This window comes from Mesoplodon densirostris, chromosome 11, assembly GCF_025265405.1.
Source record: "Mesoplodon densirostris isolate mMesDen1 chromosome 11, mMesDen1 primary haplotype, whole genome shotgun sequence".
In the NCBI taxonomy this organism is placed as follows: Eukaryota; Metazoa; Chordata; class Mammalia; order Artiodactyla; family Ziphiidae; genus Mesoplodon; species Mesoplodon densirostris.
Genome location: NC_082671.1, coordinates 4,479,686 through 4,507,318, shown reverse-complemented (window position 1 = coordinate 4,507,318; position 27,633 = coordinate 4,479,686). Strand labels below are relative to the sequence as shown.

Here is a 27,633-nt window from a genome sequence, read left to right as displayed (position 1 = left end):
CTGATAAGCTTCTGCAGAAAATAGCTCTGTTCTCTGTGGGCAAATAGCCCTGTTCTCTTTCTCACTTCATGTCAAACCAACGAACACCAACCCCCCCAAAAACAACCGTATAAAACTCTTCTTTCTCTCTATGTTCTCTGCTTAAATCCTAATATCTTTGGGATTCTGAGTGTCACCTCGGCTCAGTCTGACCCGACCCCTCTCAACTTCATCCCTCCCCATCTCCCTGTGGTCAAAGCTGGTCCCCAGCCTCACCTCCCAAGTGCTGGCATTTGAGATGTGCCGCCCTGTCCCCACCTGCCCCGCCCCTGCCCTCTGCCCCTTTGAGCCCTGTTCTCGACAGACTCCCGTGTCTCCTGGGTGGGCCCCCTCCTCACCTCTGACCCCTCTTCCGTGCATCCCATCAGTGTTGGTTCCCAGGGTTCAGACAGGCTCTCTTCACAGCCCCTCCCCGCCGTGTGAGCTCATGTTTTTCCACAACTCCAACTACAAATGGTGAGGATGTGGGATTTCTTCTGGAGGTCTCTGAAAGCAGGGGTAATTGCCCTTGAGAACGGTATGGAATTTAAGGGAAATCACACCTGGAAGAAAACTATTCCACCTAGAAAGCCAGGATCACGCTGGGATTGGAAAATGGATAGCAAAGGACAGCTGACCAAGATGAGAAAAATAATTCAGAGACGGATTGGTTGTCTCTGAGGTCACCTTCTAAATACTCTGAAGGAAAACAGAGTGTGCAATGTCCCCTAGAAAGACCTGGGATGACAGAATAAAAGATTTTCCACACACGTCTCTCAGTGACCTGCACGGACAGCCCTCTTTGGACGGTAAGAGGTAAGAGGCCTGGATGAAGAGCAGAAGCTTTGTCAAGGCAGAAGAAGTTTTCATCAGCTCTGAAAGCTTAGGAAGAACTCAGCAGGTCATGTTCTCCACAAGACGGGTCCTTAGGCCGAGCACCCTCCCCAATGGCCCTCGGTCACCACCACCTACACGTGGTGAATGTGCGCAGAACGTGAGGGGCCAGGAAAACAGAACCCGAACCGCATCCCCTGACTCGTTTCACTGACTGTCTCCTTCCAAGTCCTTAGACGGGGCTGGTCTCCTTTCGCCGGAGCTTGGCCAGAGGAGAATGTTCTATGTTCGTCGGTCCTCCTAAACAGACTTGAAATCAGTCCCCTGCCCTCAGCACTTTAGTACTGACTTGGAAGGAGACAGGCGCCTCGGCCCCTGCTCAGAGGGTCAGAGCTCGCTCCTGGCCCCGCCCTAAGCCTTCCCAGTCCCGACAAGCCTCAGTTAATGGGGTTTGCTGCCTGCAGAGGGCCTGGAGAGGAGAGCGATGTTGCTCTTAACTTTCCCTCTCCAGGGCCAAGCTAAATTCCGGAGAACCACATACAGTGGGGATTTGTGTTTTCTTTTTTCCATCCCCAGTCCGGGTGGCGGCCCAGCTCAAAGAGGAGTCTGTTCTGGGGAAAAGACAGCGTCTGCCTCTCTCCCAAACCAGCCCCGATCAAATCCCAAGCAGCCGGTCCTTAGATAACACAGCTGAGAAACCTGAAACCAACAGCTCAGCCCCATCGGTGCCCAGCTTCACTGTCTGGAACCTGAGTCGGGCCGCTGAGATGCTGCAGTGATTGAACGCTAAGTGGCGTGACTGGGGTTCTCGCACAAGGGTTCATAGCCTGGACCTGTGAACTCAGACAAAGAAGGTTTTCAGAAAGTCTGTCTGGGGCTGGAGCACTCGAGCTGCTCTGTGGCACTCGGCACATGTCCCGGGCTTTGGGATCATTGTTATTCCCCAGCAAAGCCATTAGGTAGGTTGACATTGCGCCGATCCCTTGCCTGGGCTGCCTGCAGCGCCCCCCGGCAGAGGAGTGGCTTCAGTGGTATTTGAGGCAAGGGCAGGGACATCCATGCTCCCGTTTCTGCTTTATTAGAGGAAGGCGTCCTTACATGAATGGGCTTTAAAAGAGGCGGAACCTCCTATGAGCAGGGAGTAAGAACATGTTCCGTGATTACTAAGTGTTTATGGAATGACTTCTGGGCTGGATGCTTCAGAAGCAGTACAGACTATAGAATGTAGGACAGGTGTGGTCACTGACAAGCCCTGTTGGGGACAGGAGAAGTTGTGAAGTCAGGAGTGGGAGACGTACATGAAAGAGTTTCTTTTTCCAGGATCAAAGAATAGAGGCAGGAAATCCAGCTTCGCTCAGAGGCCTGGAGACCTACAGGTTATTCAGCAAATGCTGAGAGAACACCCTCAGCGTTTCAGGAGGTGGTGCCAGAGAGCTAAGGCGTGAAAAGCTGCCATCTGTGCAGCCCCCAAAGGGGAGTGTGTGTACACCTGTGTGTCTGTACTCGTAGGGACCCGGTCTGTGGGATGTGTCCTTGGGAGAAAAGACGGAAACCCCAAGACTTCACTCAGAGGTACGGGCGCTGTGGACCGTGGGTCTGGAGCCACTGTAAGTCACACAGCTTCTAGACGTCATACGTTTACTCAGAACCATGGGTCGTCATCCTCAGCTTCAGTGCAAAGCTCCTTGCCAGTATCTGTAGTAGCAGGCTGGAAGATGCAGACAGGAGAGACCATCTTCCCAGAGAAGGTGAGAGAATATCTTTCCACAGAGTTTAGTGTCAGAGAGACAGGAGGCAGAGCTTCAGGGAGAGCTGATTTAGCTTCTGTTTCAGCAACAACGAATGAGCAACCAAGACTACTGTTCACCCTTTCTCCTTGTAGGTTTCCCAGCAAACAAGCAAACCTGAGTGGAGGGAAATAATTGGTATTACTCAGGTGAAAACTGCACAAGTCAAAGTTAGTTTTTCAACTTGGGTAATTGTCTATTGACTTGCTGGGGAATCCTCTTTCCTGGGGGCAGAATGCTGGAAGAGAGCTTGTACTGGTTTGGAGGCAATCACAGTGCGGGCTGGAAAGGGAAGCCCGACCCAGCCATAGATGCCAAAAAAGCTTCAAAGCGTATAGTTCTGGTCTGGGTCACGCCTCGAGTTTGAGGACTGCATTCAAGACTCATTTGCTTGGGAGGGAGATGAAGTTTTATGCTCTCAGTACGTGAACTGCCTGGGATCTTTCCCAGCCAATGAGCTTTGTTCTGACCCTTCAGCACAACATCTCTGCCCTCTTCCTCTGGTTCCCTTTACTCTCTGTGATGTAGTCTTGCACAGATCCTTCTACAGGGATGGTAAATATTCATCTGTTTCCCAGTCCAGTATGCAAAATGATTTAGGACCACAGATGGCGGAGCTAAGGCTAGGGGCTTGGCCCGGGCTCATACAATTCTTTCTATCAGCCAGAGAGAAGGGTTCAACTGCATTGGAAATCAGGAGAAGTAGCCAATAAGAAGCATTCAGTGAGGGTCTCCACCTTCTCCTGGGGTTGACCACTGCAGTAGCAAACTCTTCAGAAAGATTTGTGAAAGATGGACTCGTGGAAGAAAGGGACAGGAAAAAAAAAAAAGACGTCTTTAGTAAAGAGCCGCCCAGGCAGCATGAGTGAGGGTGAGGAGGTGAGGGTGGGGAGGAGAGGATGAGAAGAACGATCATGTGGCCAAGTGGGTTACGGACTTACGGATGTGCTGAGAGTGAGCTCACAGTTTCCAGGGTGAATATATTTCTCCAGGGTAGCAATATGTGCAAAGGGAGAAAACAAAAAAGTACCAGGTCTGAACTTCGAAAGCCTGAGTTTGAATCCCATGTGAGATAGGGTTACCTACATCACCTTGAGTAAGTTATTTATCGTCTCTGAGCCCATTTCCTACGTGCAAAATGGGATCAGAGAAACCTACAGCTTTGGGTATGGATGAGTTACATGAGTTGACTGTGGCCCTTGGGGATCACTTCAGCACTGTTCATTTCTCTCTCAGGATTTCTCTCAATGGATCTCAGGCCTCTGTGTCTCAGTTGAAGACACTGGCTTAGTGATGGCCCAGAGTTCCTCACTGGTTTATCACTGGAATTTCCAACCAAGGTATCTCCATGAAACACATTTGAATAGCAGGGAAGCTCCCGTAGTAAAAGAGAAGAGGAGGGTGAGGGTCTGTGTGGGTAGAAAGCAATATGGAGGGTGGGGTGGGAGAGGGAGGACTCTCTGGGTGCAATGGGAAGAGCGCCAGAGGCTTAAGATCTGGTTTTAGTCCTGATTCCATCACTTACTGGTCACGTGAACTTGGTGCAGGTCACCTTCAAGAAACCGAAGCTTACTTGTGAAGTCTGTCTGTAAAATGGAGAATATGTCCCCTGTTAGTCTCCTGTGACAGTGAGAAATAAAACACACGTGCTGTAAACTCAAAGGTGCTGCATCACTATCATTAGTATTCTTTTGGCCATGCTGCGTGGCTTGTGGGATCTTAGTTCTTTGACCAGGGATCGAACCCAGGCCCTCAGCAGTGAGGGCGCAGAGTCCTAACCACTGGACTACCAGGGAATTCTCCCAAGGTGCTGCATTATAACGTAGACATCAGATTTTAGGAAAGGGGAAGGGTAGCGCTGGGGTTACGGGATTTAGTATATTCTGACATCCCTATAGTCTAGAGTAAGAATTGCTCTGGATACAAGAGTTCTGCTCTTATACCTATAGGTCAGTGGACACCCCTCCCTTTTACAAATCAGAATTTTTGCTCCCTGTGCTAGCCTCGGCCCATTTTAGAAAGCTTAGGTTGACTTCTCTTAGAAAGCCTCTGTAATTTGGGAGAAGAACCTTTGTGGTTTGGCTGGACTCTGACATCCTTGCCAAGCCAAAGACACAGTCTGTCCCATCAATACTACAGGTGACATGCTGGAACTTATTTCCTCCTTTCGGGTACAGTTTGTGTGATATGGCCCTGGGCCATTGAGGGCAGGTGCCAGGGCTGAAGTGGGAGAGTGAAAGGATGGAGAAAATCATCAGAAGAACCCGTGAGCATCCAGTTAAATGGACACGACGATGAGCAGACCTCGGTGGCAACATTATGCCACCAAAAATTCTCACCACAAATACCTCTGGATCTGAGGGAGGAGGACAGCAAGCTCAACTGATTGAGAAAGGAATTTGGGTCTCAAAGTCCAGATCCTTTCCTGCTGTGATGTCACTAGGAGTCGAAAAGGGATTTGGAGCAAGTGGTGTGAAATCAGGGTCTGATGTGAGGCAACCACAGCAGGAAAGAGAACAGAAGAGGGAGGGAGAGTCCCAGGAGTCTCCTGGCCTCCTCACCCCTCCCCACCCCTGTGCCCTCTCACCAGAAGCAGGAAAGTAACCATCTGTTCAAGGTATAGGAACAGAGGAGGAGTGAGAAAAGGAGGGCACAGAACTGAGAGGTGCAGACTGATCTCTTTCGTTTTCTGAATTTCTTTGGAATTCACTATTTGGACCAGAAACTCTACCTTTAAAGTGTCACTTTTCTTTTTTAGTGGAATGTCTTTTTCCTCAACTGGATGGCATGCTCTATGTTTTATATCTCTCCCAGTTCCCACATAATAAACACTTCAAGGGTCTGGTAGATTGAAGTGGTGGTATACTTCTCCCCAGAGGGCCAGTCTTTAAGGAGAGAATCGTGGGGCTGCCACCAATTTTCATACAAAGTCCTGAAAGTGATTCAGCCTAATGTCCAGGGTGGTTGCCCCCAGTGAGAGAGAGAGACTCCATGTGCAGGGGCCCTGGTCACCTCCCACCTGCCTTGGCCAAGCTTGTACCCTCTGGCCACTCCTGTCTTGGTCTTTTGGAGAGAAAGAAGGGGTGGGAAGTGCACACAGCTGTGGTTTGGACCTTCACAGAGACATTTCCCTGGGGCTATTAGTAGAGAATTGTCCTTCAGATTCACCTTTTGCTGAAGAACTACACTGAGAATTCTGGGGGACTTTCCCTCCTGGGGCTACCTCCCTCTTCAAAGGGTACCAAGTGACAAACAGACGCTGTGCTGCATCCTGAGGATGCACAGTTCTCCCCCCCCACTTTTTTTAAAATTAATTTTTATTGTAGTAGAGTTGTTTTATAATGTGTTAGTTTCTACTGTGCAACAAAGTGAATCACCTATTCGTACACGTATATCCCCTCTTTTTTTGGATTTCCTTCCCATTTAGGTCACCACAGAGCATTGAGTAGAGCTTCCTGTGCTCTACAGTCAGTTCTCATTCGTTATCTATTTTATACATAGTATCAATAGTGTTGGGCTTCCCTGGTGGCGCAGTGGTTGAGAGTCCGCCTGCCGATGCAGGGGACACGGGTTCGTGCCCCGGTCCGGGAAGATCCCACATGCCGCGGTAGCGGCTGGGCCCGTGAGCCATGGCCGCTGAGCCTGCGCGTCTGGAGCCTGTGCTCCGCAACGGGGAGAGGCCACAACAGTGAGAGGCCCGCGTACCACAAAAAAAAAAAAAAAAAAAAAATAGTGTACATAGGTCAATCCCAATCTCCCACTTCATTCCCCCCACACCCTGCCCGACTTCCCCCTTGGTATCCATACGTTTGTTTGTTTGTTCTCTACGTCTGTGTCTCTATTTCTGCTTTGCAAATAAGATCATCTATGCCATTTCTCTACATTCCACATATATGCATTAATATACAATATTTGTTTTTCAGTTCTCACTTTTGAAGCCTTACAGGGAAGTTGGGAGACTATACTCAAACTCAAAGGGAGTGTGCACCTACCAGTGGGTGGGTACACATCAAGCTGCCAGTTGTGCTAAAGCTCCAAGGAGGATGGGGTTACTCAGGACTGGGCGGGTCCAAGAAAGCTTCATAGACCTGAAATGGACCTTGGAGGAGGGGTCAGACCTGACCAACTAGACCAACTGGAAAGGAAAATGTGTTGGAGGGGGTGAATAAACTCATTTTAGCTGGAGCAGCTTTCACGTGGCCACGTAAAGTTGGAAAAGGTTTCGGAAGGCCTTGAATGCCAGATTTACAGTTTGCACTTTAATCAGTAAGCACATTTTCAAGCAGGTGTATGGATGCATAGAGGATTTTACAAAGACAATCTGGTGGTAGTGGAGGAGATGGGGGGGGTGGCAGGTGGGGAGCCTGGAGTTGGGGGTCTAATTAGAAAAGTTCCAATAGTCCCGTAGGGCCTATGGGATGGTTGGACATCCAGCTACAGTGGTAGCAGAGGGAAGGGGAAACCACTCAGTTATGTGAACAGCTGTGTTTCAACAGTATTTGCACGTTGTTCATTTGGCTTAAAAATGTCCGGGAATGCTTTTGACCCCCTGCTTTCTCCATAGTCTCCTGAGCATTGTCCCCAGGAGAAAAAGCAAAAAAGAAAACTGCAGTGTTCCTCGATGAATGACCTTAGGCAGTCCATTGTGCTCCTCTGGACCTTAATTCTCTCATTTAAATCAGATAATAATGTTTTACCCGCCTGAAGGCAGAGAATTGGAATTCAGAATATCTTGATGAACTTTTTTAACTCTAGGAGTGAGTTTGTGTTTTTGTTGTTGTCGTTTTGTTGGTTTCTTTTCTGATTTGTAATTTTTCCTCAGAACCCTCCAACATCCATTCTCCCCCCAGGCTTTGTCATCCTCGTCTGGGAGCAACTACTTGGGTTTACCCTGGGGGCCGTATAACTCTCTCAGGGTCTCTTGGAGATGTGGTTGGGAGAGGAGACCGCGGCTGAATTGAGGCGCCAGGGTTCCCCAGCTCCGATGTCTACTCTAAGGCAGGAATAGGGTCGCTGCGGACCACGAAACGCCCCAAGCCGCAGCCTCCCCAGCACTACCCCCGACCCGCGCCCCGCGTCTACAAAGCTTCGACCTCACTCGTGCTTGGGGAGCAGAGTGCAGATCACACCTGCCCCACGCACCCACGGCTGGCGGAGGCGCCGGGGATTGACCAGCGAGGCCCGAGCGGCCGTCCCCCTCCCGGCTCCGCTCGGGGGCGGGGCCCACCTGTGCCGCGGGGGCGGGGCGGGGCCGGGGGCGGGGCAGGTGGGCGGCGGGCGGAGGCGGGGGCGGAGGCGGGGGCGGCGCGGGAGGGGGCGGGGCGGGGCGCGGGGCGGGGCGGCGCACCTGGGTAGCCTCCTCATGGGCAGCCCAAGAGCGGGCGGCGAGTGAGGAGCGGCGGGGCGGCCGGCAGCGAGCCCACGTCCGGGCGTGAGCAGGAGCCGGCGGGGCCTCAGGAGGAGCATGAGCCGGCGCCCCGCGGCGGGGCGGCCGGGGCGGGCGGCCGGGGCGCGGCGCTGAGAGCCGTCCGGGGCCGGGCCGGGGCCGGGGGCGCAGCGCCATGGGGGGCCCTCGGGCCGCGCGGCTGCTGCTGCTCCTGCGCCCGGTCAAGCTGCTGCGGAGGCGCTTCCGGCTGCTGCTGCTGCTCGCCGTGGTGTCCGTGGGGCTCTGGACTCTTTATCTGGAACTGGCGGCGTCGGCCCAGGTCGGCGGGAACCCCCTGAACCGGAGTGAGTAGCGCCGGGGCCGCGGCAGGCGCGTAGCAGGGAGGGGGCAGGGCCGGCGGCTCCCGCTTCGGGGGGGACCCTCCCCCCATCTCAGACCCGGTCTTCACCTCGCTGGGTCTCCAGGTGCCGGGCGGGAAGCCGGGAGGGAAGCCGGGGGAGCCTCGGGGCCACCCCTGGCCGCGCTGGGCTCGCAGACCCGGTGCCAGAGAAACGCGTCCACGCCGGCTGAGGTCCGTGTCTGGAGCGCCCTCGGCCGCCTCCACCAGGCCGCTCGCTCCAGTCTGCGCGACCCAAACTTTGCTACCCGCCTTCTCCGTGGCTCGCTCCGTTTGCTCCCCTGCGGCGTTTTCGGGGAGGGGTCCTTTATTTTAACGATACCGCCGTTTGCCACTCGCCTCCCCAGCTTCCCACAGGCCACTCCCCTCCCAGCCCCTTCCTCTTCCTCCAAGTCTCCCACCTCCCTCGAGCGGTCCCCTCTCCTGGTCCTGGCCACCCCCCACCCCCAGCGGGTTGTCTGCAGCCCCCCTCGGGAACCCTGCGGAATGAGCTGAACCCCCAGACCCTGCTCAGGGCAGCTCAGTGAGCCGGGCAGTGGGTAGATTCCTGCTTCTCTTTTTCCACGGAGCCAGAGCCACTTAATTTTTCTGTGTCTCAGTTTCCTCCTAGGAAAAAGGAGGAGATGCTCTCGTTCTCTTTTTACTTCAACAGGCATGCCTGTCCGAGGTGATTTTCAGTTTACTACTGACGGAGTGAAGTAAAACCTCCGAAGTGTCAGGCACTGTGTAAAAGGTCGCTGCAATAGTTGGAAAAAAGAGAAACTCCCAGAACTACTAGGTGCCCTTCCCAAGCCTGAAGGGTGGAGGTTTATAATTCCAGACAACGTATGGAATTATAGACATTCCCCCTTTCAGGAAACCTAAGGGACGACTGATGAAACTCTGGTGAGAAGATGCTCTAAGTTCTTGTGTCAGCTGTTCTGGCCAGGGCTGGGTGTGGTGCTTTGCCTCCTCTTGTGGCCAAAGACAGGGAATTACTAGGGTCAGTAATTGAGCTGGTTCAGGACAGAGATGGGTATTTATGGCGGAACCTCTCACTCTGTGGCTGCTGAAATATTTCTGGCTGTGTGTTTGGAGACTGGGCTTCCATTCCTGGTTCTGACTCTAACTAGTTGGGAAATGCATGCGCAAATGGCAGCTTCTCAGGTAGAAGGAGGGAGTTGGTTCCTTTCAATGTGAACACTACGATTGTGTGATCTCCCCACCTGAGCATTTCCAGGGTCAGGGAGCCCAGCACACCACGAGGAAGGGTCTTCCCAAGTCAGGTCCACAGGTCTCAAGTAGGAAGAGTTCTTCCTTCTGAAGACCGATCTGCCTTCCCTCAGCTCCCCAAGCCTTTCTCGCTCCTCTGAAAGACAGAGTGTATCCACTCTTCCATACCACGGCCACTCAGAGAGTCCCCCGTGGATGAGCCCAGGTGGAGTGTGGGTGGATGGGAGGCCCTGGGAGGGATCTCCCTTCTCACCTCCTTGGCCACCATCTTGTTAACCTGGTAGCCAGAGGAGTCCTCTGCACAGATTAAAACCAGAGAGGAGAGACTTCCCTGGCGGTCCAGTGGTTAGGACTCCACGTTTCCACTGCAGGGGGCACGGATTCCATTCGTGGTCAGGAAACTAAGATACCACATTGTTACGGCATGGCCAAAAACAAAAAACAAAAAAAAAACAAAACCAGAGAGCAAAGCAGTTGCTTTGTGACCCTGAAATGAATGGCCTCCCATCCGCCTCCCTCACCCCCCAGCACATACTTTTCCTTTACCCCAAGTGAGCTTTCTCCTCAGAGTCCGGAAGCAGTTTGCCATAACTATCATCTCACACCTGGCTCCCAACCTCTGTCTCCTGTTGGCTGTCTCATCCTTAGCCATCAATTCCTGGGTCAGTTTCTTTTCCCTTCTAGATGAATCTTCACTTTCTGACTGGGTTTCCTTATTCTTTGTTTCCTTTTCCAAACTGACCCTTCTCCAGAAGAATGTTCTCAGCTTCCTAGTCCAGAATTGGCTTTCCGTTTCCCTAACTTGTTTATAACGGGGGTCCAAGCCTGGGCACTGATGGATCCCTTGTATCTTCTTCTCAGCCTCTTAGAACCCTGAAGCCCACCTGCTATCAGGGTGGCTTGTCATGCCGGGCTGTCCCATCGTATTCTACTCTTTCCTTGATTTCCTTTTGGAATGAGATTTAGACAGTGGCTGTGCTTTCTGGCTCCTGGTCCCCCACCCTTTGTTTTTAAGAAGCTCAGACATCATGCATCAAAGTCCTGTCTTGACTTATAGGTCTTACTCCCAGCCATTCCTCTGGAGGGAGAGTGGGGAAGGAGGGATTAGAAAGCAGAGCGGTAAGAGGGTTGCTAGCCTTCCCTCCCATACACCCTGGCATACAGCAGCAACCAGAGCCCCAGCTTGGCTCTGCTTGCCAGCAAGCCACCCTGCCTCTCTCTAGCAGCCCCTGCCAGCTCACTGCACCACCAGCCTTCCTGTGATCTGTAAGGCCAGCCTCCGTTACCAAGAACCTTTCATTTGCCTGTCCCTTTGTGACTGCCGCCCTGATCTGGTGCTGGGAGAAGTGTATGGAGAGCTGGTAGTTACAAACTCCAGAGTGGTCAAGTAATGACAGGGAGCGTGCTTCCTGCTTCTTATGGAATAACCCTGTAGTTTGAGATGGGTGATATGCAGTTTGGGCTCTATCTGTAGAAAAAGATACAACCACATTTGGAGTAACTTCAGGGAGAAGCCACCGAAACTGTTCACGGATAGAAGAATGGGTCCCTTGGACAAAAGAATGAGAGCTGTTTACTCACTCACGCACTTATTTATTTGTTATTATTTTTTATAAATTTATTTATTCATTTATTTATTTTTGGCCGCGTTGGGTCTTTGTTGCTGCGCCCGGGCTTTCTCTGGTTGTGGTGTGCGGGCTTCTCATTGCGGTGGCTTCTCTTGCTGCAGAGCACGGGCTCTAGGTGCGGGGGCTTCATACTCACTCATTTAAACAAGTATTTGTTTAGCACATAGCTCGATCAGGGCATTGTGCTCGGTCACTTAGATGTGGTGATGGCTCTGTTATGGTTTCTGCCTCTCTCAGCTTTCCCTCTAGGAGGGGAGTTCAGGTGCGTATGAGAATAATCGTAATCGGAGACAACCATTAAGTTTTCCAGAGGTAGAACCTACACGTTGCTGTGACACGTCTGGAAATGAGACACGGCTCTTTCAACTAATATTTCATGGAAGTGGTGACATTTCAGGAGCTCTTGAGGAGTTGGTAAGACTTTAGTGGACGCAGAAAGAGAAAGCTATTCCAGGCAGAGAGAGCAGCAGAAGCCAAGACCAGTAGTCAAGGAAAAGTTAGTGTTTGGAAATGTTGAGCATCTGGGTTTGGTGAAACAGAGGGTGTGAAGGAGGATAGGGGATGGTGCCATAGTGTGAAAGACTTTGAATAACAACCTTAAAGGGTGGCGTGTATTCAGTAGATGAGAGAAAGCAGTCGAAAGTTTTAGAATAAGGTAGTGTTGTAGAATGGATAGGGAAATAGTCAAGCTGTTTAACCATACTGTACTTTGGTATGGATGGTGGTGCTGGGATGGGGCGGGAGGTTCCTTGCTGTGGCTGGCATTAGTCTTTAGCTGCTGGGTCATGGAGCTCTCCTGAGGACAGGTCAGGGCTCTAGTGGGACAGTCAGAGGGCCTGGGGCATTCACTATATACCAACACATTCATAAGTGTTCCAGTATTTTGAGAACTGGCACAGGTGTACCGGTGTGTACTGGCTGAAAGCAACCCCGGGCACAGACTATTATTGGAAGTTAAAGACCCCGCCCTGGCAGCTTTTAATGAGCTATACCCATTTGTTCAGACTGGATTAGCTACGTCCTGCCTGAGGGCAGAGGTCTGGACTAAAATGGTTTCTAGGTTCTTTGCTCTATAATTGACCTACTGCTGAGACCAGCTTGGTGCTGGAACCAAGCGATCACAGCTGGCCACAGAGCCAGGGCCGAATGGTGGTGCACACCAGCCTCTTTCCACATCTCACAAGGCTGGGTCTGCAATGTCCCCATTTAAGTGTCCAGTGTACCTGCTAAACCCCAAGGTGTTTCCAAGCCTGAAACCTATAACACATCTGCCCGGCTGGCCCCTGCGATTCCTAAGTGACTCCGAGTGGGCTGCGGTGGCATAGCCGCAGATGTCAGGCGGGCCCTGCGGCTCCCGGGGTCACCACAGACATTCCGATTTGGAAGGGAGACAAACCCTCCAGTGACAGAGGTAGCTCAGGGCAGAACGGTAATCTGAGACGCAGGCCAGGAGAGAGGGAAAAACAGATGAGACAGATGTGTGGCAGAGCGGGAAGGCCGTGGCTTAGAACTGAGCCTCGGAGCAGAGGCAAGTGTGGAGGGCAGCACAGCTGCTTCGTGGGCCCCTTGGGCCCGGGTCCCTGTCGCATGTCGCCCTGGCTGGGCTGCCCCTCGTTCCCATGGAGCCTCTGGCTCCTTTTCCTCTGTCCTACTTACCTCTCTTTATGCTGCCATTCTGGCCACCTGGCTGCTGCATGGAACTTCAAGCCAGTATTCAATTCAGGGCAAATACTAGGCACTCAAATACCTTCTGGTTATGGATGGTAAGCTCTGCATTTCCAAGCACCTGATATTTTCCACTGGCAGATACTTGGCTTATCAGTGATGGATCCAAGAATAGAACCTAGGAATTCTTGTTCCTCGTACCATAATACATATAAACAGCAATAGCCTTTAAACACAAATGCAAAGGATAAGAATTAAGCCGTCAGTGCTTTTCCTATTAAAAATATGTTTCCTTTGGACCAGCGCCGTCTGTACCAGGACCACAGGGTGTGAGGACAGGGGCCTTCACCCAGCCTTGGCCTCTCCTTTCCTGGTCTCTCTAGTCCTTTCTGATGTGGCCGCAGAATCCCAGCAGCACAGCCGGCCCCACTATCCTGCTGTCACCCAGGGATCCTCGTGTGGGCTGAGGCCCCGATCTCCTGCTCGGTGGTGGTTGGGCTGCCGGCCGCCCCTGTCCTGGGAGGTGTCCAGATGCTCCGCACGGTTCTGACTGCTTTGCAGCACGAGGCCTTTGAAGCAGCCACTTCTGTGCTGGCTTTAGGAGTGGCTGGTGGCGCACTGCAGTAGTTTTCCAGGCCCCAGAGCCTGGCCTGGGCTTTATGGAGCGGAGCGGAGCAGCCGCCAGAGCAGCGTTTGCTTTGGAAGGGGGCCTGGAGGCTGTTCTTGCAGCTGGCCGCTGACTGTCTGCTTCTCTACCGAGTTCCACCGCTCTCAAATCCTACCCTTTTAATTTCCACGAGCACGCTTCCTTCTATCCGAGGATGATGAGGTCTCAGCTAGGCCCAGCATACATTCTGAGCTTTCAGACAACCCTCCTTTGACCTTGTGATCCACAATTAATAGATTTATATGTTACCTGATATAAAAAGTACTACTGGAAGGGGTGAGAGTAGTTTGGATGGGGTATATATAAAGGGTCCTGGGCTGAATATGTTATACATTTGAGCAAAGCATGACGGATAGATTAAATTTTTACAGACTCTTAGGTTCCAACAAGCACTGCTTTCAGTGTTAGAAGTATCCATGAGATGAGCAAAAATGAATATATTTTTTTAATCTCTGTGATATTTTAGTATGTAATTTACTTCTTATCCTAAACTTAAAAATTTTTTTTACCATTGACCAACTTTTTTCGAAAATAAGCATGCAAATTGTCCATGTGGTCCCTGTTTTGTTTTGTTTTACTTTTCATGGAAGTACCTTTTTTGTTTGTTGGGGTTTTTTTGTTTGGTTTGGTTTCTTTTTTTTGGCCGCCCCACGTGGCTTGTGGGATCTTAGTTCCCTGACTAGGGATCGAACCTGGGCCCCTGGCATTGAAAGCCCGGAATCCTAACTGCTGGACCACCAGGAAATTCCCATGGGAGTATGTTACATGTACAGTAAAGTGCACATGTAAGGGTACAGCTTGATGAATCTCCACAAACTGAGCATACCCTTGTCACGAACACCCTGATGAAGAAACAATGGTACCAGCGATTTCTGTCACTACCATAAGCATAGATTAATATAGTCTATTTTTATACTTTATGGAAATAGAATCACAATGGAAATGATTATAAAAACAACACATGTTCATTATACCAGATAATCGCTGTGTATCTGGACCACATTAACCCCTATAAAATTACCTTTTTGTGCATTAGGCACCTAGTACAACTGATCCAATAACTTAAGGAGGGGCAAGACCCAGGACCTAAGTGCTATGAGATATAGCCCTGTGAAATTCTCCAAGGATGGGATTGAGAATCATTGCTTATCCTGTGTTTGAGAACCTTCCAGAAACGTTTCTTCTGGTCTTTATTTTTTTTTTTCCAGTTTTAGAGGTATAATTGACATATTAAAATGTACAACATAATGATGTGATATATGTATACATTGCAGAATGATCACCCCAATACGTTTAGTTAGTATCCATCATCACACATAATTACAATTTTTTTTCTTGTAATGAGAACTTTTCTTCTGATCTTGATATTAGAACTAGCTCTGCTCTCTGAGCAATCCGTTTGTTTTCATTTTTATTGGCCATGTACATTATATAACCACTCAGGTTTCTCCCTTTGTGTTGGTTACTAGAAAGCTTTAGAATTCAGTTTTTGGTTCGTTTGGAAAAAAGTGTAAAAGATTTTATGATTTTCACTTTGGTACCAATTTGATTCCTCTGTCTTTTTCTTTTTTCCCCACAACTACTATTAGTTTATGTCATCTTATATTCTGTGGTACTTGCAAGCCACTTTAACTTTTTCTGGACCAAATCAAGGCATAAAGAAATCAATAAAAGTGCTATGGTATATATAAAAGTATGAAGAAGAAACTGACAGTCACCTATAATCCCACTACTCTGACCTAGAGATTCTTGAAAAGAAAAAATAAAGTATAATAGCTGTGATAACCAGATGCTGGATTCTGGAAAGAATTCTAGATTAAAACCCCCCCAAAACATGAATTATTATTTTCCTGATTTTTTTTGTTTTTAGTCTATTTAGGTATTGAAAAATTGAATGACATTCAAAAATAAATTCTCACCTCCTTATGTGTGAAGTGGACATCAAAAGCTTGGAATTTACTGACATGCTGGGGCCTGAGCCACTGTCATTGGAAACAATGACATAAATGTAAGGAAAATTTAATAAAGCTTGGGGCACCCCGGACTATACTAATTAAAAAACCGAGGGGACTGGCCAGGAAGGCCAGGAACCTCAAGTTTGTCCTTTGGGCTTCTGACCTCCCCCCAGGCCAGTGGGGGGACCAGGAGTGTGAAGAGCTGTGGCTTCTGGATGCAGAAAGTCACAAACATCATCTGTCCAGCCCCTTTACTAACAGATGAGAAAACAGGCCAGGGGAAGAGGTGTTATCTGCCTCCTACCCATTTCTTCTCTTCCTTTAAACTGTGTTTTTGGGAATTCCCTGGTTAGGACTCGGCGCTTTCACTGCCAGGGCCCAGGTTCGATCCCTGGTTGGGGAACTAAGATCCCATAAGCCATTGCAGGTGGAATTGCGCTTTATGGCACCAAGACCTGGGAAGAGGGCCCAAGGTGGGAAAAGGAGAAGGAAAGGTGGGGGTGGGAATAGAGAAATGATATTCCAGACAAACCATGGATTTTATAGAGGCAGACCTGGGAGATACTGTGGGTTCAGTTCCAGACCTCCACAATAAAGTGAATATTGCAAGAGGGTCACACAAATGTTTTGGTTTCCTAGTGCATATAACAGTTATGTTTACACTATACTGTAGTCAATTAAGTGTGCAGTAGCATTATGTCTAAAAAAAAATCTACATACCTTCATTCAAAAACACGTTATTGGTCGAATTCAGGGAAAAAATTTATTGGTTATAAAAATGCTAACCATCATCTGAGCCTTCAGTGAGACATAATCTTTTTGTAATAGTGACATCATTAAAAAAAGTAAGTAACATCAATGATCACGGATCACAGATCACCATAACAAAGAGAATAATAATGAAAAAATTTGAAATACTGTGGGAATTACCAAAATGTGACACAGAGACACGAACTGAGCAAAGGCTGTTGGAAGAGTGGTGCTGATACACTTGCTCGACACTCAACGCAGGGTTGCCACAAACCTTCAATTTGTAAAAAATCCAGTATCTGAATTGGGCAATTGGGATTGACATGTATACACTGATGTGTATAAAATTGATGACTAATAAGAACCTGCTGTATAAAAAAATAAATTAAATTAAAAAATTAAAAAAGAAACTAATACTAAACTTTCTTTGGGTTATTTGTATGGAAATATGTTAATATAAATGTTTCAGACATTACAGGAAATTCCTAAAAATCTTATATGTTCTGGTATAATGTTATAAGTCATAATTCTAGTTATTATTTTAAAATGTATGTCTCAGAAATAACTAAATTTCCTTGTCAATTGCATTATTATGAACTTTCATCAAATCTTTAACCATGGTCATTTTTAAGTCTTTTGTCATTTACAGACAGTTCTGGGTGTACTCTGATGCTTTTGCAAAAATGTTCCTATAAAAGGGTTTCATCTTCAGGGAATTCATGGAAAAGACTCTGACAAGCACAGGTTTCTGGTAACTGACTATACTGCTGAACTGAATGAATAAGCATCTTTAGAACTCTAATGGAAAACTGATGAGTTCATAAAAGTGCTAACAAAAGATCAAGATGAAAAAATTAATTACATGGGACTGAGTGAACTGGTGAGGATGATTATAATTTTTGTGACTTTCTGTTTGAATAAAAAAAAAATCCAATATCTGCGAACTGCAGTAAAGCCAGGTACGCCCGTATAAGTGCCCAGGAAATTGAGTGATGTGTAGTTTTCAATTCTTTTTTATTTTGCAAATCTTGAATGGCTGCAGAGGTGATATATTTTAAAACTTAAGTAAAATGTTTATGGAGCATTTAGTTTTTTGTGGGGGACTGAATGGGATAAAAAGCATTGATGATTCCTGGAAAAACTTATGGAATTTAAAGACACGGCAGGGTTCGAATCCAAGCTTTATTTCTCACCAGCTGCAGGACTTTGTATAAAGTACTTATTCCTTTTCAAGCCTCAGATGCTTCATCTGGGTAATGGGGTTATATGACCTCCCTGTGGAGCTTTTCTTATGATTCTATTTGATAAGATTTAGCCAGCCTTGTACATGTGAAGTGCCCAGTTAGATTGAACATAAGCCTTGCACATGTCAGGAGCTAGGAGAAAGTTGGCTCCCATTTCTTCCCCTTCAGAGTTTACAATCTGGTAGGAATTAGAAAAAGGAGGGCAGGCAGGAGTATGGAGATGCATTCCTCAGCAGGCCCTCTTGCCACTGTCTCTCCAGCTTCTTGGCCCGTGACACAGCTGTGCCCGGTCCCTCCACCGTCTCCAGGCCATCCACGCCTGCACCTGCCACCACATGCACATTCTGCCACCAGTCTCTTTTCCATCCTCCATCTTTCTGTCTGCACCCCAGACACAGATCTGCACTGATGGGGAGGGGTGGGTTAGAAGTCAAGGGTTTTGTGGAGAATGAGAGCCATTTGGCGACGGGCCAGGGCACCAAAGTTCAGCAGTTGGGCAACGTAGCCTGTCGCTCTACTGCGTGTCCCTGAGTATGCTCGGAGGACTTCCGGGACTCAGAGGCAGGAACACTGGGCTTTATCTCTGTTTTAATCCAAGCTCTGAAGCTGATTTATCGTGGGTGCTTGCACAGGTCCTGTTTTTTTTGAGGGCTTCAGTTTCGCAGTCTTCCATTCAATGGGATGCCTGTTTCCGGGTCTGGTTTGGAGCCACTACCGTGTCACAAAGGGGCCAAAGGGCCAGTCCGTCTTTGGACTTTGGGCTCCGGTCTTTCAAGACTCAGTTGCCTGGCGGAGGGGTGGCAGTTATCCCAGCGCTTCTGGCTATTTGGCCTCCAAGGTCATCCCTGACAATGTGGCCTCCATTCAAGCAGTTGCTTCAAAGATTAAAGGCCTCTCTGCTGAGATCTTCTTACAAATCCCCTGATCCTCTCCTTTCCACCCTTCCTGCCAACCGGGGTCCAAATGGATGTTTGCAGGCCTGTGCACATGCACAACCCCCTTGCCCGCCAGCTGATCTCTGGACCTCTCACCACCACCTCTTAGCCAAAGATTTGGGGCGGGGGGTGGGTGCGGTGAGGACTTGGAAGGCTTCCCCAGGAGCCAGGCACAGAGTGTCAGGGTGAATTCTCAGTTCCTGGTTCTGCTTCTTTATTTCAGCTGAGCAGAGGGCTGGGAAAAGGGAGAGGCTGAGAGCACATCTCAGGTGAACAACTTCCAGCAACAGAAGGCAGGCAAGCTGCATAGGCACAAAGAGGGGTAGAAAATTAGGGAGGGACATTGAGGCAGAGGCATCTACCCCATTTTTTCTTTTGGTTCAATGACTGTATTGTTCATATCTGTAAGTTTTACTTGGTTCTACTTCAGATTTGGTTCCTTTTAAAAATTGTTCTGTGTTTAATACTCTAAAATTAATTTTGCCTAGTATGTTATCTAGAGCTGCACCAATGTTCACATCTTCATTTTTTGACCCCTGGAGATTGCCCTTACTTTATGGAGCCCTTAGCTATGTAAATAAGAAGTTTGTCAAATTTTATGCAGCATTTCTTAGTGTTCTGCTGTATTTCCCCAAAAGAAGAGCTCTGGCTTGAAGTTTTTTATTTTTATTTTTTATTTATTTTTTAACATCTTTATTGGAGTGTAATTGCTTTATAATGGTTTGTTAGTTTCTGCTTTATAATAAAGTGAATCAGCTATACATATACATATCATGGCTTGAATTTTTAAGACCTCCTCCAGCTCCAAGAGTCTGTTGTTATTGGGGTGTGTGTGTGTGTGTGTCTAAGCAAAGGTGGCTATTTGGAGGGGGTGTCTAGCATAAGCTAGCTAAAAGTTTAGGGAACTCAGATCCTGAGGGCAGAGGCTCCCACAGTGTGAAGGAGATGAAATTGGAAGGGTGGACGTGATTGCAGAGTCTCAAGTGCTAGGGTGCTGCACATTTGAACTTGGTAGAGAGCAATATAGAATTTTTTTATGTCTTTTTTTCAATTGAAGTACAGTTGATGTACAATATTATATAAGTTACAGGCGTACAATATAATGATACACATTTTTTTAAACTTTTTATTTCATATTGGAGTATAGTTGATTAACAATGTTGTATTAGTTTCAGGTGTACAACAAAGTGATTCAGTTATACATATACATGTATCTGTTCTTTTTCCAATTCTTTTCCCAGTTAGGTTGCTACAGAATATTGAGCAGAGTTCCCTGTGCTATACAGTAGGTCCCTGTTGGTTATCCATTTAAAATATAGCCATGTGTATATGTCAATCCCAAACTTCCTAACTATCCTTCCGCCCCACATTTTCCCCCCTGGTATCTTAAGTCTGTTCTCTAAGTCTGTGAGTCTGTTGTGATTCACAGTTCTTAAAGGCTATACTCCATTCATAGTTATTATAAAATATTGACTGTATTCCCCGTGTTGTACAATATATCATTGTAGCTGATTTTTATTATACATAGTAGTTTGTATCTGTTAACCCCCTACCCCTTTATTGCCCCTCCCCCCTTCCCTCTCCCAACAGGTAGCCACTAGGTTGTTCTCTTTATCTGGGAGTCTATTTCTTTTTTGTTATATTCACTAGTTTGTTGTATTGCAACATAGATTTTTGAAAGCAGGGATTTGATATGATGAAGGCAGCGTTTCTTATTTTCATCCACGGATTCATGCTTTAATTCTTCAGACACTTACTGGACACCTTTTTTTCTTTTTTTTTAAAGCAGCTCTTTATTTATTTTAAAATTTATTTTATTTACTTTTTTTGGCTGTGTCGGGTCTTTAGTTGCGGCTTGCGGGGTCTTCGTTGCAGCACCTGGGCTTCTCTCTTGTTGTGGCGCACAGGCTCCAGAGAGTGTGGGCACGCGGGCTCTCTCGTGAGGCGTGCCAGCTCAGTAGTTGTGGCATGTGGGCTTAGTGGCTCTGCGGCATGTGGGATCTTAGTTCCCTGACTAGGGATCGAGCCCACATCCCCTGCATTGGAAGGCAGATTCTTTACCACTGGATCAGCAGGGAAGTCTGTGGACACTTTTTATGTCCTAGGAACAGTGATTATTGGCAGATGAAGCTGCTGGAGGTTTGTAAGATGGTTTGGCGACAGAGGCCACCTAGGTGGTCACTGCAGTGACCTAAGGTGTGGGCGATGAGTGCCTAGCTGAGGAGGGTGACAGGAAAGCTGAGACCTGTCAAAGAAACACGTGACACTTTGGCAGTATTGTTGATGCAGAAGGTGATAGGATACTAAAGTTCTGGGCTTCACATGTGGTCCTCTGGCTATGCTCTGCCGTGATCATTTAAATTAAGGGCCGCCTTGCACATCCAGTATCTCAGAAGTGGTCTCTGGGGAAGAAAGTGCCTCTGTTTCTTCTTACACTTTCCTCTGGGACTGGGATGCCGTGCTGGTCCTTCAAGAGAATACATACAAAGGGACAGGAGACAGACACTCATTCACCAAATATGTAGTGAGTGTGTGTATGTGCTAGGCAGTGTTGTAGGTATTAGGGATGGAGAAGGGAACCAGACATTTCAGGGCTTTGCTGTCATGGAGCTTACATTTCATGAGGACAAGACAGGTAATGAGCACTTCGACAAAGAGATGAGAATTTCAGATGGCGGTGAGTTCTTGGGAGAGAATGAAACAGGTGATGGCACAAAGTTTTTGGACGGAGGGTGGGAGAATTGAGGCCGGGAGAGTGAGGGGCTCCCGAGGGTCAGTGCCACAAGCACCCCAGGAATTCAGAGGATGGGAGCTGGCAGAGGGGGGACGGGTGGACCAGGGTCAGCGCTCGTTTCCAGGAAGAGTATCTTCCTGCCACCTCCCATAGTCCTGGAGCAGTGTCCTCCTTCCCCCTCCTGCTGGGAGTACCTGAGCCAGGGGCTCTGGCCAGGGGCTCTGTCTAGGCTTGGGGAGAAGTAATACAGTAAGTCCTCTATAAATGAACGAGTTCCGTAAGTCCGATTTGTTCCTAAGTCCAACAAAGTTAGCCTAGGTACCCAGCTAACACAATCGGCTATATAGTGCTGTACTGTGATAGGTTTATAATACTTTTCACACAACTAATACATAAAACCAAATAAACCCAAAACTTAAAACATTTTTAATCTTACAGTACGTTCCCTTGAAAGATACAGTAATCCAGCACGACAGCTGGCACACGGGGGCTGGCATCGAGTGAACAGGCAGGAAGAGTTACTGACTGGAGGAGGGAGAGGAGGTGGGAGATGGTATAGCTGAAGGGTTGTCAGCAACAGGAGACGGAGGAAGCTGCAGTTTCACTCACGCCTGACGTTGATGGAACGCACGTTTGTATCTGAAATTTCGCAACTTGAAGGTTCATATGTAGGGGACTTCCTGTAATGTCTGTTTTTCCTTCTTTGCAAACTTGGATCCCAAAACTGGGGTGTGGGGAGCACATCCTATGGGCATCCCTGTTGGAATGAACCTCTGCCCCCCTCCCTCACTCTGCTTTTTTGTACCCCGTTAGGGTACTTCTCAGAGGCTGCCTTGCCTGAGTTATTTCTGTTTATCTGTCTTCCCCCACGAGATTGCATTTCTTGAGTGCCGGACCTGGGCACTTTCCCCTTGGTCTCCCTGGTGCAGAGATTTTTAACCTTTTGTGGCTTGTGTACACTTGTAAGAATCTGATGAGGAAACTGGCGACCCTCTCCCCAGAAATTTGCCTCCCCTCTCATATTTTGCATAATATTCTGGGGAGCTGCACAGGCCCCTGACACCCCTCCGTGGATCCCTAGTTGAGAACTCTGCCTGAGTGCCTTGCCCGATACCTGCACATGGTAAATTCTCAGGGTTTGGTTGACTTGGGGACATCCTCCCAATTAAATCCCTCTACCCTAGTTGCGGTGGTGGGGAGGGGGACAAAGAGCCAGGAAGCAGTCCGGCTGCTAGGAGATGCAGAAGAGCGTGTATAAACTCTGGGAGTGACTGTCCAGAGAGCAGTAGCTTCACGGTCGCTTCTCGCCATGGGGAACCGGAGCTGGGGTCTCCTGTCCCTCCGGCTGGTCTTCCTCAAACTCTTCACTGCTGCTCTGCAGGCTCACGATACCCTTCTGCCTGCCGTTCATGCCCCTGCCCGTCCTGTCAGCCTCATCCCTTTCCTGAAGCCTTCCTCGTTGTTTCTGTGCCAGCCGACCTCACCCTTTCTGGAACGTCTGTTGAACTATCTGAAACTCACAGCTGGTATTTTCTTTGATGCCTCCTTTGTCTGGGTTGGTCTTGTGAACTCCAGCTTAGGTTGTCAGAGAAGCCAGAGGTGGCTCCCAAGTGTCCGGTCATGGCAGTTTGCTTCAGCCTCCCCACGAGCACTCATGGAATTGATAGAATTCAGCACTGATAGAATTCAACCCGCACAGCCTTTGCTGGGCCTGCGTTTCCCCTGTGTGGACACTGCCAGCCCTTCTGCCTTAACTTCCGAGGTTGCTGTGGTGTCCTCCACGCCACCTGCCAGTGTCTTTACTCTTCCCTTTCTCCCTCCCTCCCTTTCTTCCCTCCCTCCCTCCCTCCTTTCCTTCCTAGCGTATGACTGAGCAAGTCTCTGAAGTCAGACTACCTGAGTTTAAATCTGTGAGCAGGTGACTGAGCATCAATGTGTCCTGGTTCCTTATCTATAAAATGGAATTATTAATAGTAGTACCTACCTCACTGGGTTTTATCATGACAGTTAAGTGAAGTAACACATATAAAGTATTTAGAACAGTTCCTGGTACATACTGTTTAATAAATGTTAGCTATTATTATTGATTATCACTTAGTCAGCTTGTAAAGCCCCTTTGTCTCTCTTTTGATTGGTTTTTGGGTGCTTTCTCTCACATATCATAAAGAATCCTAGGATAGGAATGGAGCACAGAGATTTTAAAATTCTGAGATGGAAAATACCTGCATTTCTTATTCCGGGTCAGTGGCAGGCATCTCCAGTAGAACATGAAATTCTCTTCCTGAGCCCAGTTGCAGACTCAGAATTTTTCTCAACACAGCTCGCCAGGCTGTCACTACAAGTTGACTGGAGTTGCCTTTTAAAGTGCAGTGTTTGCCCAGCCTTCTGATTTTACCAGTGAAGGATTTAAGGCCGAGAGTGTTTTCAGCACCTGCCCAGGGAGCAGTGCTGGGCCCAGAACTCCCAGTGCCCACGCAGTGCTCTCACCTTCCCTTTCTGTTTGCTGAGAAGCTTCCTTTTTTTTGCGGTACGCGGGCCTCTCACTGTTGTGGCCTCTCCCGTTGCGGAGCACAGGCTCCGGACACACAGGCTCAGCGGCCATGGCTCACGGGTCCAGCCGCTCCGCGGCATGTGGGATCTTCCCGGACAGGGGCACGAACCCGTGTCCCCTGCATCGGCAGGCGGACTCTCAACCACTGTGCCACCAGGGAAGCCCGAGAAGCTTGCTTTTAATGTCTGAGATTCACGTGGTCCTTTTTCCCTGATGTGTACTAAGTATGCATATGACTGGTTCTCAGATCTATTTATCTTGCCAGTTACCTAGCTGAAGTCATTGCCATTTAGCTGGGGGTGGATCATGTGTCCAACTCAGCTGCTGTTGGGCTGATGTGTGGGTTTTCTGAATTTCTCCAGCGACACTCTGCATTGATAGTGCACTGATAGCTGAAGGTCACCTGCAAGGAAGTTCTTATTGATGTTGAATTCTCATATTGCAAAGGGCGGCCAAGACGTGACAGTCCTCATCTAGTAGGTCCCTTTGTCCCTTGCACCCTCCCATCCTCAAAACAGAGCCCATTCTGCTAAAGAAGCATAGACCTTAAAAAAAAAAAAAACAAACGCGTGGAGTTATGATTTTCTATCTTACCTCCTTGAGTTGAGGAGGGATGGGGAATAGGAATAGACAAAGTTGATTGATTGATTGATTTAATAGATCTTTATTGGAGTATAATTGCTTACAACCACTATGGAAAGCAGTATGGAGGTTCCTTACACAACTAAAAATAGAACTACCATACGACCCAGCAATCCCACTACTGGGCACATACCCTGAGAAAACCATAATTCAAAAAGGGACATGTACCACAGTGTTCACTGCGACAAAGTTGATTTTAAATCAGAAGAATCCAGAAGCACGTGAATCATGAAACCCTTTGGTAGGAAAATATGTAACAAATTTTGAAAAATGTTATCTTCTTTCTTCTCTGTAGAAGGATACAAGCGGATGAGGGCTGATGTTTTCATAATCCTAGTACTAGGATTATGAAAGTCTGTAACTGGCAATTCTTTTTGGGGGTAAAAGATGAAATGGATGACAAGTTGAAGAAAAATTGCAGGTAGACAGCAATAAGTGGGTTCAGAACGTGTTTAGAAGAGTTCAGGGAGGAGGTGGAAAAAATAATATTAAAGCTTGATTTAGCCTGTTGAATAAGAATTCAACTTTGCTCTGATGCATGAAAATTGGAAAAATATTTGCATAAGTAACATTCTACAATAGTGAAGCTTTAATTATATTACTTAGGAAATACCACCTGTCTGTTGCAGGGAAACATTTACAGAAGCAGGTGCTATTAAATTGGAAGTTGATATTTACCACTTTGAGAAAAAGAAATGGGCATAAGCTGCCCAAGGTACTTGCTGATATAAAAATTAGGGGGGGTTCCGGGCGGGGGAGAGGCATGGACGTGTATACACTGCTGGGCGTGGGGTGGATGGTTGGTGGGGGGTGGCCGCGTGGCGCGGGGGGATCTGCTCAGTGCTTTGTGGCCGCCTGGAGGGGTGGGATGGGGAGGGTGGGAGGGAGGGAGATGCAGGAGGGAGGGGATGTGGGAACAGATGTATATGTATGACTGATTCACTTTGTTGTAAAGCAGAGACTAATTAAAAAAAAATTAGGGGGGGTTCGATTTCTGGGAAATGAAAATATACTGTAATATTTTTAGGGAAACAACTATGAAATATTTTTGGCACCCCTTACAGATCCAAAGTAGTTTTCTCTTAGTTTAGCAAGATAAACATATATTGTACATAACTTGGTTTGTACAATAAATGATTACGCTTGGTATATTTAGACGTCGGGAAGCCTGAAAGGCAGAAAAAAACCCCAAAGTTGTTTCTTCTAAAACCAAGAAAAAAAAATTCTCAAGAAGGAGTTGTTTTTCTATACTTTTCTGCTCCTTTATGTCTCTGAGAAGGTTTGGAAACTCCCAGGGCGGTGAGCACTTTCCCCAGCTGGCAGGGCTTTCATGAACCAGTCACGTGAGGGATGAGGGACGCATGGATGCCTGGGGAGAACAGTGGGCCTTGTTTCACGTGGAGCCTTCTTCCTGGGAACTTGGAGCCAGTCAGGCTGCCGGCATACTTTGGGATTAGAGGCTGCAGCCCCCTTTCCCGAAGGAAGATTAGTCATTTCCACCTGTCTGGGAGGGTGTCCTCGGCCAAAGTCTATGGGTGGGGGACCATTTGCATGCTGAACCTTGGAATTCACGGGGAAGACAGCAGATAGGGCTGCTCCTTTATTAGAGGGGGCAGGCAAGAGGTGCCAGCATAGACAAACCCGTGAGACCCACTGAAGGGTTCCGACTCTCAGAACAGGAGAGAGATGCGGATGGCTCAGGAGCTCAGCGGGCTGCAGTCTGTGGTCCAGGCTCTCCCCTGGGCAGCTCAGCTCCTGCGCAGGGCCTTTGGGTGGTTCACGGCTGTGCCTTAAGTGTGTCACTGTCCTCTCCTGCCCAGAGCCCTCCCCTCCACCAGCTGATGGATGTTCCCTGGGCTGCCAGAGCTGGAATGGGGGAGTGGGATGTGGAATCTGGTCTTCAGCAGAAGGGGCTGCACCTGCGGGGGCCTTTGGCTGCCCACAGCCAGCCAATGAGGGAGACAGAATGAACCGTGAGGGAAACGTGGAGGAGGAGTCGTGCTGCTAAGGAAGAGATGAGCAGCGGGGTCAGGTGCGGGTGAGAGGTCCCGAAGGGAGGCCTGGCGTGCTTGGCCAAGCAGCAGGAGGTCACTGGTGAGCTGGCTGATCGACTGAGGCTTGTCCTAGCAGAAGGAGGAGAGGAGAAGCCATGTTACAGAACCGGAGCATCTGGGCTTTCTTTTCAGCGCAGTGTTGGGGGAAAGGACCCTGGGCTGGAGCCAGGGGACCTGGGTTCCAGCCTTGGTTCTTATCTGAACTGGCTCTGTGACTTTGAGCAAGTCAGTTCTGCCCTGTGGGCCTCAGTTTCCTTATTTGCAGATGGAGCGGGCTCCGCTCCTTTGTCCTTGAGGTGCTCTATGGCTCTGACGTTGTTCGCAGAGGCAGTGGTGTTTGCGCTGAGGGTTCTGAGCTGGAGGTGGCTGGAGAAAGATTGGAGGCGAGAAGGTGCCGGGTTCAGAGCCGGTCTCTACTCCCTTCCTAGCCGTGTGACCCTGCCTTCCCAGGCAGGCAGAAGTGGGAGCTGGGCACTGGGTCCAGCTCTTACTGGCGAGACAGTGGCCGTCCCCCACCTTCCCCTCCCCCACTCACCTGGGGGTAGGAGGATAGGCTCCCCAGGTGGGGTCAGTGAGGGAGGGGTGAGGCTGGATGAGCCCTGGGTAATGGGCCTTGGGGCGATGGTCTCGGAAGCCTTTGGCTGGAGGGGCTCAGTGACCTTGCGAGCATCTCACAGCCCCTGGCGACCACGGTCATCTTCCTTGTAGCCCTCCTCCTCCTCTGCATTTCTGAGCAGTCCCCCGCCCCAAGCCTCCCCGCCGTCCCTCCCTGCCCCTGGGCAGCCCTCTGTGTGCTCAGCCCCCAGAGGCAGGCCTGCTGCCCGGGATTGGCCTCTTATTTTTGCAGCGCCAGCCACAGGCTTCCTGACCAGACTGTCAGAAGCCGGGGGGGCTTGGAGGTGGGGGTCAGGGAGCCACGGGCTCGGGCTCTGCCTCAAAAGGTGCCCCTCCTGGAGGAGATGCCCCTCCCAAAGAAGGGGGCGGGCACTTCTGGATTCTCCCTCCCAAGGTCCCCGGCTCAGGTCAGCTGACTCGGCGAGCGTCCCCATGGTCTCTGTGTGATGGGAATGATGATCCTGACCCCACAAGGCCGTGGTGGCCATTGAGGCCCGGGCACATTTAAGCTCTCAGGAGAGTGTGTGTTCCTTTCCTTGCTGGACCTCGAGCTCAGAAC

General features: G+C 48.9%; 1 protein-coding gene across 1 annotated transcript in view; it reads left to right on the top strand.

Moving 5' to 3' along the window:
- Positions 1-8,200: 8,200 nt before the first annotated feature.
- B4GALNT3 (beta-1,4-N-acetyl-galactosaminyltransferase 3) overlaps positions 8,201-27,633 on the top strand; it is a 93,158-nt gene continuing 73,725 nt past the window's right edge. Inside the window, exon 1 of the mRNA XM_060112516.1 lies at positions 8,201-8,369. Coding sequence (XP_059968499.1) covers positions 8,201-8,369 — 169 coding nt within the window. The remainder of the gene's footprint in view (positions 8,370-27,633) is intronic.